The sequence below is a fragment of the Azolla caroliniana genome, unplaced genomic scaffold, assembly GCF_043228905.1.
Source record: "Azolla caroliniana isolate FFs.n. ecotype wild unplaced genomic scaffold, voAzoCaro1.0.p SCAF_21, whole genome shotgun sequence".
In the NCBI taxonomy this organism is placed as follows: domain Eukaryota; kingdom Viridiplantae; phylum Streptophyta; class Polypodiopsida; order Salviniales; family Salviniaceae; genus Azolla; species Azolla caroliniana.
Genome location: NW_028230456.1, coordinates 10,609,846 through 10,624,461, shown reverse-complemented (window position 1 = coordinate 10,624,461; position 14,616 = coordinate 10,609,846). Strand labels below are relative to the sequence as shown.

At 39.6% G+C, this 14,616-nt stretch overlaps 1 protein-coding gene across 1 annotated transcript; it reads left to right on the top strand.

The window, feature by feature from the left end:
- The first annotated feature begins 10,321 nt into the window (after nucleotides 1–10,321).
- On the top strand, nucleotides 10,322–11,617 carry LOC147850620 (uncharacterized). Its single transcript, XM_087336863.1, has 4 exons — nucleotides 10,322–10,527; nucleotides 10,633–10,656; nucleotides 10,869–10,989; nucleotides 11,227–11,617. The coding sequence occupies exons 1-4, from the start codon at nucleotides 10,390–10,392 to the stop codon at nucleotides 11,406–11,408; spliced, it is 465 nt and encodes a 154-aa protein (XP_087192989.1). The 5' UTR covers nucleotides 10,322–10,389; the 3' UTR covers nucleotides 11,409–11,617.
- Nucleotides 11,618–14,616: the final 2,999 nt, after the last annotated feature.

Genomic DNA, 14,616 nt, shown 5'->3' with positions numbered 1-14,616 from the left:
GGCGGAGAAGACGGATATGATGAAGATACCATAGGCCTCTGTCGTCGGGATCTTGATATACGCGATGGTATGTATCCTACCGGATATCGGATATGCAATCGGAGTGGTGAGCCGGTTCATGAAAAATCCGGCAAAGAGCACTTCAACGCGGTCAAGTGGGTACTCCGGTACTTGAAAGGCACCGCGAGTATGTGCCTCTGGTTCGACTCTGATAATCCCCAACTTGATGGATTCACGGATTCAGATATGTCGGCTGATGCGGATACCAGCCGGTCTACATCCGGATATGTCATGACTTATGCAGGGGGAGCTGTCTCGTGGCAATCGAGGCTGGAGAAGACGGTTGCTTTGTCAACCACGGAGGCGTAGTACATGACAGTTGTGGAAGCCGGCAAGGAGATAATCTGGATGAAGGGCTTCATCGGAGAGCTAGGGATCCAACAACAGGAATACCGGCTCTACTGCGACAATCAAAGTGCCATCCACCTTGCAAAGAACGCGGCCTACCATTCCCTGATGAAACATATCCAATAGAGGTACCACTGGATCCGGGAGAGAGTAGAAGATCAAGAGTTCGTGCTGACAAAGATCCACACGGAGGAGAACGGATCGGATATGCTGACCAAGGTGTTGGCGACCGACAAGATGGACGCGTGCCGAAAGCGGATCGGGCTGACAAGACATCCAATGCCAGAGTGAAGGTGGAGATTGTTGGGAAATCAGTCCCTCTGGATGGGATCCGGTCATGAATGAAGAGGACCCGGTGAGAACCGAAAGAGATTTGGAAACCGGATTGGATGGTCCCGATGAAAATCGGAAGAGAAGACATATTTGTAAATATGTTTTGAGTAAGCCTATTGAGGCTATATTTGTAAATATCCCTAAGTTTATGTAAGCATAAATATGGCTTAGGGCAAACACTTTAGATGTGTTGTTGTCATATTGTCGTTGATAGATAACTGTTGTAGAGAGAGAGAGAGAGAGAGAGAGAGAGAGATACAGAGAGCGATACTCTGTTGTAACTGCCGACTGGCAAAGATACAGAGCTCAAGGTTGTTGCCTTTGAGTCTCTGTTTGTACCTTTCCTATATAGTGATAGTTTGGAGTCTGTGGACTCCCGTGGTTTTTCCCTATTAGGGTTTTCCATGTAAACATCTTGTGTATCCTCTATCGTTGTCTCCGTGTGTACATGTGCTCTCTCCCCATTTCCCATTTCTGTGTTTGATTTCCATCCAAGTGATTCAAGACTCGGTTGAGGCCGAGCAATATTCCGCGCTATTCCCATCAGTGGTTGACTTCGTATTTGGGCATCTTACCTTTGCCTTTGTATAATTTTAGACTTAGCCGCAACGTGCTTTGGTCGCGTGAAGGCTCATGTGGTCCACTGAGCTCGGTACAACTTGGATTGTCCTTTGGTAAAGGACTTGGCCAATTATCGTCATCCGAGTTGACATTCAACTCTTCCTCGGTTGGGCCAGATGGAGCCGAATCGGGCTCATACCATGATGCTGATTCGTCAAGGACTACGTCTCGACTTATTCGAACCACTCGACTCGAAGGGTTGAAGCACGTGTACCCCTTTTTCTCAGACAAGTATCCTACGAGGATATATTTCTCTAACTTCGCGTCGAGCTTCTGTCGCTTTTCATTCAGGATGTGTACATGTGCAATGCTTCCGAACACCTTGAGGTGCGATAGGAATGACTTCCTTCAAACAAAGATCTCATATGGAGTTTAAGCTCATGCACTCCATTAGTGGTGCATTGATTCATGAGATAAATGGGCGTGGATGTTGTTTCAGCCCAATAGAAATTCGGCATGTGTTTCTCATGCATCATGGTTCGTGCTACCTCAAGTTTGTGGCGGCTACTCTATTTTGTTGGGGTGTGTGTTGGCATGAGAATTCTCTCCGGATGCCTTCACCTTGGAGGTAGGAGATGAATTCCTTGGAGAAGTACTCCTTGCCTCTATCCGATCATAGGCATCGAATGTGTCGATCGGTTTCTTTTTCGACTTGGCTCTTGAGCTTTTGAAAGTGAGAGAGCACTTCACTCTTCTTCTTCATCGGGAAGATCCATGTGTAGAGGGAGTACTTTTCAATGAAGGTGAAGTAGTACTGGCATCCTTTGATCGTTGGCGTTTGAGCCGGTCCCCATCCATTTGAGTGGATCACATCGAGGAGGCCTTTGCTTACGTAGCTCTCCTTTGGGCATGGAAGTCGATGTTGTTTGCCGAGTTGACATGCTTCGCACACTCGATCGACTCGTTTTGAATCAAGGGCCGGAAGCCTGATGACAACTCCCTTTAATTGCATTGCTCGAAGCCATTGGAGGTTGATGTGGTCGTTTCTCTTGTGCCACAACTCAATGTTCATCTCGATTTTGAGACCTTTGGCATACATGGCCGTTCGAATCGAGAATAAACATTCAGCCTTCTTTCTGTCCCCTACCTATGAGTCGGCCATCTTTTTCTATAAAGCATCTTTCGTTGTTGCAATGAACTTGCATGCCTTGCTCCATGATTTGGCCGACCGAGACCAAATTCTTTGTTATTGTCGGTACATGCAAGACGTTTTTTATGCAATTTTGTTCACCTTCTTTCCCGAATGGGACATTGTCAATGTGCCGAATGGGATGTGTGGTGTCGTCTCTTGTCCCTATGTAGCCGGGTCAATCCGGTGTTCTTAAGTCACGAAACCACTCCCGTCTCTATGTGAGGCGCCGGAGTCGACGAACCACACACCTTCCGAGTTGGAGGTGTTTGTGGAGTCGGAGGTGATTGGAGATCGAAGAACGAAGGAGGGTTTTCTCTCGCTAAGATATCCGTCCTTATTGTTACGAAAGCGCTCCGGCTCTTCTTTGTGCGCAGTGGATTGTGATGTGTTGGGTCATTAGTGTGCTCACGACAGAAAACGAAGGGGGAAAGGGACTTACCTTTGTAGCAAACCAAAAGCTTCTTCTATTTCATTACACGCAGAGCTCAACTCACCCTCGTCATTTTTCTGTTTTCTGTTCTTTCTCTGTTTTCTTACAACTACTATCTTTTTACCTAAGTTATAAGTGACTTATATATGTAGCTAATTAGCTGTGAGTAGCTAATTAGCTATGACTAGCTAAATAGTTGTGAATAGCTAAATAGTTGTAGATAGCTAAATAGTTATTTCACCTTTATGTCCACTAGTAGCTAATTTACTAATAGCTACTATAGAAGATCTTACTTCTCAATAAGCATCACATACCTTTTGTTGAGCTTGTTTCTCAACACTCCCCCTCAAGCTCAACTTATCCTTTCTTGGGATCATCTTCAATCTTCTTTTCTTCATGCTTTTCAATTATCATACCAATGCTTACAACTCCCATCATGTCTCTAAACAGTGTATGTTTTTCCATGCTTAATCCCTTCATAAGAATATCAGCAACTTGTTGATTTGTGCTTACATACAACCGATGCACTTCTCCATCAATCACTTTTTCCCTAACATAGTGATAATGCACTTCAATGTGCTTTGTTCTTGCATGGAACACTAGGTTTTTTGCGAGCTAAATGTTGCTCATATTGTCACACCAAATTGTGACTGCACCATCTATATATTCTCCCAAATCAGCAAGAAATCTTCCGATCCATACCTCTTCACAGGTGACTATTGCAGCTCCTTTATATTCAACTTCAGTACTTGATAATGCAACAGTAGCTTGTTTCTTGCTACTCCATGAAATAGTTGCACTTCCCAATGTAAACATATATCCACTTGTGGATCTTCTATCAGTTTGGCTTCTAGCCCAATCCACATCTATATATCCTTCCAGCTTTATGTCCAGATCAGCCCTGTAAAACAGTCCATAGTTCTGAGTAGCTTTTACATACCTCAAGATTCTTCTAATGCAGTCCAAGTGTGGCTTTGTTGGTTGTTGCATAAATTGGCTGACAAATCCAACTGCATAACTCAAATCAGGTCTTGTTATAGTCAAATATATGAGGCTGCCCACCATAGACCTATACATGTTTACATCTTCTATTTTGGCTCCCAAATCGGCCCTCAATTTGCAGTTCTTATCTAGTGGTACATCAATAGGTTTGCATCCAAGCATACCATACTTCTTCAACATAGTTGTTGCATACTGTTTTTGCAACATATATATACCACTTTCAGATTTGATCATCTCAATACCAAGAAAGTATCTCAACTCTCCTAAATCTTTCATATGAAAATGCATTTCAAGATTTTTATTAAGCTTCCTTATTTCATCCATAGAATCACCTCCAATGATTAAATCATCTACATATATCAAGATAACAACAATGCAATTATTTATCTTCTTTACATACAGTGATGGATCAACTTTTGACATTTTGAAAGCAATTTGTTTCAGAGATTCTGAAAGTTCCTTATGCCATGCTCTCGGTGCTTCTTTCAGTCCATAAAGAGCCTTTTTCAGCTTACAAACATATTCTGGATGTTTCTTATCTTCAAGACCTAGTGGTTGACACATGTATACTTCCTCTTCCAAGTTACCATGTAAAAAAGCATTTTTTACATCCATATGGTGTAGAACCCATCTTTTGGCTGCACTCACAGCAAGTAGTGTTCTCAATGTTGCCATCTTTGCAACCGGTGCAAATGTTTCATCATAATAAATTCCTTGCATCTGGGCATATCCCTTTGACACAAGTCTTGCTTTATGTCTACTTACATTCCCATTGGAATCATGCTTTGTTTTGTGGACCCATTTGCAACCTACCACAGTTTTTCCTTTTGGTAACTTCACTAAATCCAGATTTTGCTTCATCAAAATTATTTGGATTAGGGATTTGTACCACTTTAGACATGTATGCATAATGCATAGCCATTTATGTATCATAACCAAATCTTTCAACAGTCTTTTTCTCTCTATATGATCTTCTCAGTTTCTGACTTGCATCTTTCATTGTCGTTTCCATACCAGGGGTTTTCAAGGTTCCTATACCAAGCTCATCATCCAATAATGTATCTGAATCTACATCTTCCATGTTTCTAGATCCTTCATCAAACATTTCATACTCTGGCATCTTTTGTTTTCCTTTTTTATCATCATATTTTTTGTGTCTTGTGTTCCGTCCACTCCAAGCATTTGATTCAGATTTACTACCAAATTTTTCAAATGGTTCAGTACATTCTATTGATGTTGAACCTTGTTGTCCAACATTGCTTCCATTTCCATGGCAATCTCTTCCATTTTCAAATTTTCCTCTCTCTTCATTTTCATAGTCTTCATTAGTTTCTACATTTTCTTTTGGGTTGTACCAACTGCCCAACTCATCAAATATTACATCATGGCTTACCACAATGTTTTTTGTCAACGGGTTATAACATCTATACCCTTTTTGCTCCTCTGAATATCCAACAAGAACACATTTTCCAACTTTTGGATCAAGCTTACTTCTTACTTCAGCAGGTACATGAACATAGGCAAGGCATCCAAACACTTTTAAGTGTCCTAAACTAGGTTTCCTTCCATAGAAACATTCTTCAGGAGTTACTTCATGTACTCCAAATGTTGTACATCTATATAGAATAAAGTTTGTTGTGTTGACAGCTTTTGCCTAGTAATACAATGACATATTTTTTTCAATCATCATGGCTCTTGCTTTGTTCACCAGAGTTCTGTTTTTCTCTCAGCAACTCCATTTTGTTGTGGAGTATATCTACATGTAAATTGTCTCCTTATTCCTTGATTGCATAGAAAATCAGAAAATTCATTTGAAAAGTATTCTCCTCCTCCATCAGACCTTAAATATTTTATCTAGTTCCAGCATGCTTTTCTACCATGCATTTAAACTTACGAAAGCAATCAAATACTTCACTTTTCTCTTTCATGAAGTAAACACACGTTTTCCTTGAGCAATCATCAATCAATGTTACATAAAACTTACATCCACTAATTGATGCATTTTTTGTTGGTCCCAATAAATCTGTATGTACCAAATCCAACAAATTTTTGCTTACATGTCTTTCATGAGGGAAAGACAACCTGTTTTGCTTTCCATATTGGCATGCTTCACATATTTTGCTCATCTCACAATCTTTCAACTTAGGCAATCCAGCCACTGCATTTTTCCTCAACATATTTTTCAAGGTTTGCATACTTATGTGACCGATTCTCTTATGCCACATTTCCACATCTAAGATTACACTCATTCCTTCTGCAAAGATGGTTGTAATCTTTCGAAGCATATCCACATCTAACACAAACATCCTTCCTTGTTGTTTTCCTTTTGCAATAAGCTTTCCCTGTTTCTCTATAAAGCACCCACTTTGCTTAAACTTAACTTGCATTCCTTGCTCTACTATATGTCCAATAGAAATCAGATTTTTTGCAAGGTTTGGCACATGCATAATATTCAGCATATACTTTGTCTTTCCTTTTTCTTCCCACAATGGGATATCTCCAACATGCTCGATTGTATGAGTGGTGTTATCACCTGTTTGTACATAACCATGAATATCTGGTTCTCTTAGACTTTCAAACCAGGTTGCAGGTCCTGTCATATGATTAGATGCCCCAGAATCTACATACCACATATAATCTTCATTGCATCTTTGTGAACATTCAGCCATTCTTATTGTTTCATGTTGCATCACAAATGCACCATCTATATCATAGTCTTCACTAGTTGAAGCATAGTTATTTTTCTATCTCTTCCCTCTTTTTTCATCAGTTTGCTTTTTATAGCATTTAGCCTGTGTATGGCCTAGTTTTCCACAATACCAACAACCATCATCATTCAAATAAGTTTGCCTACCTCTGGCTCGATTGCTCCCCCTACCTCTGATGTTGTTTCTTCTACTTGTAGCCTGTTGTCCTCTTCCTTGATTGTTGTTGGTTCTAGCTGAACCAAATCTTCCATGGCCTCTTCGTCAACCTCTTCTAGCACTATTGTAGAGGGCTTGCCTCTCAGTCTCAAAGTTTCCTTTGTTTACATCATCCATCTAACTTCTTTCTTCCACTACAAGCATTGAAACTAGATCTGGAAAACTTGGCATGCTATCCCTTGTGAGAATAGATGTTTTGAAGCTTTTATATTGAGGTCCTAAGCATATTTTCACCATATCATCATCTTCTACCTTCACATTAATAGAAGCAAGGGACTCACATATGCTCTTCTTTTTCAGAGCATACTCATTAACTGACATCTTACCTTTTTCCAATGTATTTAGCTCAGTCTTCAACTGAAGCTTTCTAGCCTTTGAGTTTACTGCAAACAATTTTACCAAACTGTCCCAAGCTTCTTTTGGAAGCAAAGCATCTTGTATGTGTCCAAGCATCGAATCTGAGATGCTAAGTGATAGCCAATGCAATACTTTCCTTGCCCCTTGATTTCATTCCTTAAATGTTTTAATCTGTCCAGTAGTTGCATTTTCTTCAAGGATCTCTAGAGCCTCTTCTAGGTCTCCTTCAATGTAATCCCAATATCCTTTTCCCATCAGGAAATTTGTCCTTCAGAATTTCCACGTAGGGAAATTGTTTTTATCTAGCTTTTTTGTGACTATTTGGCCTCCATTCTCAGCAGTCATTCTCTCTTTCAATTAGGGTTTTTGCTACGATTAACTTCATAGACAACTCTCTGATTTAGCCCAGTAACCAGAACCAAACTTCTCAGATTTGTATTGTTCCTCTTTACGAGCAACTCTGCTCTAATACCATGTTACGAAGGCGCTCCGGCTCTTCTTTGTGAGCAGTGGATCGTGATGTGTTGGGTCGTTAGTGTGCTCAAGACAGAAAACGAAGGGGGAAAGAGACTTACCTCTGTAGCAAACCAAAAGCTTCTTCTATTTCATTACACGTAGAGCTGAACTCGCTCTCGTCAGTTTTTTGTTTTCTGGTCTTTCTCTGTTTTCTTATAACTACTATCTTTTTACCTAAGTTATATGTTACTTATATATGCAGCTAATTAGTTGTGAGTAGTTAAATAGCTGTGAATAGCTAAATAGTTGTTTCACCTTTATGTCCACTAGCTAATTTCCTAATAGCTACTATAGAAGATCTTACTTCTCAATAAGCACCACATACCTTTTGTTGAGCTTGTTTCTCAACACTTATCAAGTCGAACCAATGTGTGAGGCCGCCCAAGCATACTTGAACCATCTCGTCTTCGTCGACATTTACGTTGATGGACCCAAGCTAGTTGTGAATGCTCTTGATCTTGGCGGTGTAGTCTGACACGAGCATATCTTTTTGTTGTATGTTGTTCAACTCTTTCCGGAGTTGAAGCTTGTGGGCAGTCATGTTGGCGGCGAAAATTTTCTTTAAGTTCGCCCACGCTTCTTTAGGCATCTTGGTGTCTCAAATGTGTTTAGGCATGTGGTCGGGGACACATGTTGCCAAGCAATACATTACCCTACTCGCTCATTGCTCCCACGTTAGGTAGTTGGCGTTTGTGATGTCGAGTTTGTTTTCGAGTGCGTCGTTGATGTAGCTCCAATACCCTTGGCCAACTAGGTATTGGTTCATCTTGTACTCCCAAGATGAATCATTGCTCCGGTCTAGATTTTCACTAGGGAGTGAGCTACCCATCTACGTGTTGATGTAGTGTCTTCCTTCTTGGCTTTTCTTCCTTTGGCCACGTACACGTGCTACGTAGCGACACTACGGTAGCGGATAACCAGATTTTTCGTCGGCGTCTCGAACACACAATCACGGAATCGGGTGGGCTTAGTGGATATGCTAAACCATGCACTCTGATGCCATGTTAATAATTAGGTAATTAACTAGGGTTAATTAGTGTCTAATTATGTGAGTAGTTGATAACGCAGTGAAAGATTATGTGATATGTGTGTGTATGTGTGTGAGAGGAAGAGAGAGAGGAAGTTACACTTATATGAACAATAATATAAATGGGGGGATTATTAACAAGAGTGTTGCTAAAGAACTTTCTCTATATTAATAAGCATCAAGTTACAAAAATACCCACAATGAGGTATATATACAACTCATGTGCAAGGGTGCACATGTGTGAGTGGAATATAGGTACAAGGATGTAACTCCTATATTAAATATACTTGGTTGTGGAGGATCTAGAATGTATTCCCACTTACGTACAAGTACAAGATCCTATTTAAGGGTTAAAAATGTCAACACACTAACTAGATTCTATCTAGGTAACTACTAAGTTGCGTGGTTAACTAAATGGCTAAACTTAGTTGAGCTGGATATCTCAACAGTAACCTAAACAGAACCAAACCAAACTATGAAATTGTTTAAGTTAATGGAACCCTCAAAACTTAAACGGTTTAAAACTGAACCCTTTTTAAGAGAGAATCTGCATCAACTATGAAAAAAGTGATTCTATATGTTATTCATACTCTTAAACAAACACATGTGGGTGGTGGGTATGGGTATGTAAGTCGCACTTTCAAGCTTTAGAACTCATAAAATTGTTAGAACACGCCACAAATTAAAACCAAACCAAACCATTTTCCAATCTCGGGTCATAAACTAAACCGATTTTAAGCAATGAGGCGGTTAAGCAACAGTTCCATGGTTGGGTTGTGGCGCAAGCCGAACCATTGCCCCGGGCTAAGGAAGTACATATCATCCCAGGGAAGGGAAGCTCTGTGTCTCTCTCTTACATGGATGGGATTGTGCCCAAATGTGTGTGTAGAGACAAAACAAGTAGATTTGACAATCCAAGCCGATATGTATGTATGTGAGAATTTATTACATGTTCACACAAGAGACAATGTTTATGGCAAGGGTAAAAAAGGGGGAAAGGCAAGGGCAAAGAAGGGCAAAGGGTCTCGACTCTCAATTTTCAAGTCATGACGCAGGAGGGCAGGAGCGAATGTTTGCGGCATAATCCTTTTCCCGAAAGCAGAGAAAAGAGAAGAATGGAAAGGGAAGGGAAGGGAAGGGAAGGGAAGGGGAGTAGGATATGTTGAAGAGAAGAGATGAATTATATTGAACAATTTCTCCATCCATCCATCCATCATCATCATGAGAAATTATTCAAGGAGAAGGAGGTGGAGGTGGGAGCAGGGTCAAAGGCTTGGAGGTGGGAAAGAAGTAGTAAATAATCCATCCAAGTGGGTGGATTGGTGGGTGTTAAAGAAGAAAAGCAAACAAAAAAGAAAAGGCAGAGAGAGAGAGAGAGAGAGACCATTGTTATTTACTGTAAAGTGTAAAAGCCAGAGAAACAGTAAATGAAAAGCTGTGCATTATAAGGGTGGAGGAAGAGGAGGAAGAAGAAGAAGCAGTATTATTAGTAGTAGTAGAGGAGGAGGAGGAGGAGGAAGGGTGGGGTGGAGTGGGGTGGGGGGAGAGGCAGAAACAACAACAAACGCATTTTAGGGTAGCCCTCCCAAACCCTAATTCGGATCATATTTTTTGTTTCACTGAGCCTTCCAAAAGAACGATGGGCAGATCGTCGTCCTCCTCCTCCTCAACCACCACCACCACAACAAAAAGTAGTAGTAGCAACTTGTCATTGGCAAGCATCCTGCTATTTCTGGCCCTTTCCTTCCTCCTCGTGTTCCCTGGATACCTCCTGGAGGTGATGATTAATTCCTTCGAATCAATTGTAACTGTGGTTCCTCATTCATCATCTTATTAGTGCCTAACGGATTTCTCTTTCCTACATTTTTTCTGGTTTTGGCAGGCCCAAGCCATGGTTGAACCCCAGGTAATTTTACATACATACATACATACATACATACATTCACTCACTCACTCACTCACTCCCAACTCTTAATGAGATAAAATGATGTTGCGTCTTGGATTGAGTTACGCACATAGTACTATTATTAGCGGCCCTATGGAAATGGGTGGTGATCTTCTTTCTTCATTCACATGGGGGTGGGTGTGTGTTGTTGTTGTTGTTTTTGGTTGGTGCAGAGATACCATGGGCATGGGGGGGGCCATCATGGGAGTAACGTAGGGCATCACGGGATTAACAAAGGCCACCACGCCCATAGAAGTGGAAGTGCGGCTCCTGGCACGGGTCTTCGCCAATCACGTACGTAATGTTGCTTCTTCTTCTTCTCCCCACATTAATTATATATAACACACTAACTAACATGCAATGCTGTCACACACACACACGGCTGACTACACAAATGTGTAGAAGTGGCCCTACAGTAGTTAGTACTAGGCTATCGTCTATCGCATGAATCCATATATTAATTACTACTAATCCCAAAAGACTCCCTCCAACTAAGTAATTTATTTTGTGAATGGCTTTTTTGGGGGACAGAGTGCCCGGGTGCTTGTGCATATCGTTGCTCCAAGGCATTCACGAATAAAGCGTGCACATTCTTTTGCAACAAATGTTGCAACAAGTGCCTGTGTGTGCCTCCTGGCACCTATGGCAACAAGGAGGTGTGCCCCTGCTACAACAATTGGAAAACTCAACAAGGTGGACCAAAATGCCCATGACTATAATATATGTATACACACTCACAAGATACCACCCAACTCTCTTATTATGTTATTGATACATCACTATTATGTTATCAATGGTTTCAATTATTTATTGCAAATTGATCTAATCTTGTTACATCATTTGATATAATGATACTTCCATTGTACTACCAAGTCAAGAACTTTGTAAAGATAACGTACTTAATCAACATCAAATTTTCCTCCCATGCATCATTTCCATCCTATACTCTAAAAGCAAGTTTACATGTGACTATTGTACATTTACATAGTCCCTATGGAATACTTTGCTTAGGTAGAGCATGACATTATTGAACAATAGCGTTGATTTTTTCTCTCGGAAAAGAAATGCACAATGCATACAAACATGTTTAATCCTATCATGTCTTTGCAAAGAGTACCAAAACTTTGACAATTTTACGCAATGACAATTATTACCACTATACAAGTTGTTATTAGTCTAAGGACTCAAAATAACATATTGTTAACACTCCAATCTACCTCCGAAGTGAGCTATCTCATTCTTTTTTATGTTGAACACAACCACATGATGTTTCAAGTTAAATATTTTGACCATTCCTATAAGGGGAACTGGTTTCCTTATTTCCTACAAGTAATCCACAGTTTTAGGCGGGATGCATTTCTCAACTTATTTGATGTTCAAGGAGAATATTCTGACTTTAATGCACCATTGATACAAAGTCCTTGGCAATTAGGCTAACCATGAAAGATCTTAATGACTCCCTTCTTTCTTTTATTTTCACTTATGAAACCGACCTTTTTTGCTTTAGATTAGCTTACACTCTCTCTCTCTCTCTCTCTTTCAAAAGACATGAATAGCTCCCTCATAAATGTTCTTTGGGAGATAGTAAATTTACGTTACATTGCAATGTGGAAGGTAGTAACTTTTTCAATATCAAAAGTAGTTGTGTGGATTGTGACACTTGTAATTTTTAGAGTTGTATTAAAGTTGGAATGACATTCATTTTCTCTCACAATATTTGTCACCTTCTTATCATCACCTAGTACTTTGTGCCCCTTCTTTGCACTAGCTTCTTAACTAATTCAGATGCCACCTTTATCGAAAAATATCTTGACAAGCACTAAGATCAGTGAACATATTGATTAAAGTAGTTGTACAACCAATAGACTATAGTGAGTAATGAGATGGAGACAATAAAATACAATGGAGAAGTTACACTAATTAACAATTATGAATATTTATTTTATTTTATTTTATTTCTCGTGAGACATTGAGCAAGTTTTAAGAGAACTTAGCAACGATAAATGGGATTGATTACCTTTACAACGTGGTGACCACCTTGTTGGCATAAGCAGGTGCCTACCCTCTCGTATGTCATTAATGGAAGGAATGTTGCACTAAATATGGTAGATGGGATAGCCATTATGTCTAAGTGGCAAGGACAATTGCCTAAAACAATGTTAGATGAAAAGGTAAAATAACAAAAATACTTCTTTGATAGATAAAAACAAGAATGTTGGCCTATTGGTTAAGGTGGCCTATATGACTAGGGTAGTCATGAGTTTTAGGCCCCTTCAAATGTTGTGCCTTTTTTGTGTTGATGACACCTTCCACCTACCTCAATGATGAGCTCCACAACTCGCATTGTGCAAGCTAGGAGTTGGCTTATCGAGATATTATTGATGAATATTTTTGACAATAGTTCGGGTTTCAAGTAGACTTTTTAATGAATTCCTAAGTCTTATCATTAGGTGTAGTTATCAATTTGGCAGTTATATAAAACAAGAAAAGTAAATGCGCTTTAAGTGGCCATTGTAAGCCTCCCACACTCCCTAGAGATTTGCCACCTTATGAAGTAATTTAGTTTGTCATCAAGTCTTGGACGCTAAGTTTCCCAAAACTTGTAAACCCAATCATGAGCTCCTATCACTTAAAAATGAGATCTCCTCTTTTAGTGTGCAGCACGCCTTTTTCTTTTAGCATGGACCTATTCCTATCTTTGCATACATGCTTGATTCGACAAAAGCACATGTTGCCAACAAGGAGTTGGCAACGACTTGAGTCAAGCTTGAACGAGCCATTAAATTGTTTAAAAACAGTTTGACGGTTTGGTTCAGTTGAAATTTGATCCTCCTTAAGTGGTTAGAGATTAGTTTGGCAAGGCTCAAGCCGAACCAAACCATTTAGGGCTAAACTGGTTAAGCCTTAACCAGTTTACGAACCTATTTAGTTCAAGTTTGAAAACTCTCAAACTAGTTAAGGCTTAACCGGTTTGGTTTGGACAAGGTCAAAACGATTAAGCTAAAATTGAACCGTTGCTGATTCCTATTGCAAAACGTTAACTTTCTTGTTAATAATGACTTTCCCTTACCATTTGATCTATCCTTTCTTGTTTTAATCTTTTTTAGTTTTCTTTTGGTGGTTAGCTTGTGAAAAATTCCAAGCTTTCGTACACTCCACATCACAACAACATTAAATAGCTAAAACTAGTCTAGGACTTAGCACCCAAAGTACCCACATTCATACCTAGTATATATAAGGCCCCACAATCATCATATTAAATACCTCACTCATCTTCCTTTCTCTATAAATAGTAAGTAACCTATCTCATAAACCATTTTAGTTTTTGAAAAACATTTGCCCAATTAATCTCTTAGCTCTTTTAGCTTTCGATCGTCAACACCTATATTGCATTTTTCTTCTCTTCTTTTATTTGTTATCTTGGTCATTTACACCATGGCACCTAAAGTAATAAAAGTGACAAATGTGATTGTGTTGGGAAAGGAAGATCATGTGATGTGTATGAATGATCTTGATGCCAAGGAAATAAGAAAAGTTTGTTCATATCCTTCATTACATAACTTTGTAGCAACAAGAAACTTCACTTTCTTGATGGCGGTCAAGTGTTTTTTACTAGATCATGAACGTACAAGAGGATTAATGTTTTGTTAGATTTGCTTTGCATGTAGATCATGCCTGATTTACATACTTGCTAAATCTGAGATTGAGGAGATATTGCGTTATCTTTAAGTGCCATGCTCTAAGTGCTTGTTTGAGACTATAAAGTGGCTTGATGAGCCAAAACTCTAATTTCATGATGTGGTTCCTATGAAGGGTGAAAAGCATAGAAAAGTCAAGTTTTACATTAGGGTGGGATTTTAGTTGGAGTGGTCACTATGAGAAAAAGTGAGAAAAAAGAACATTAAGATAATAACAACGTAA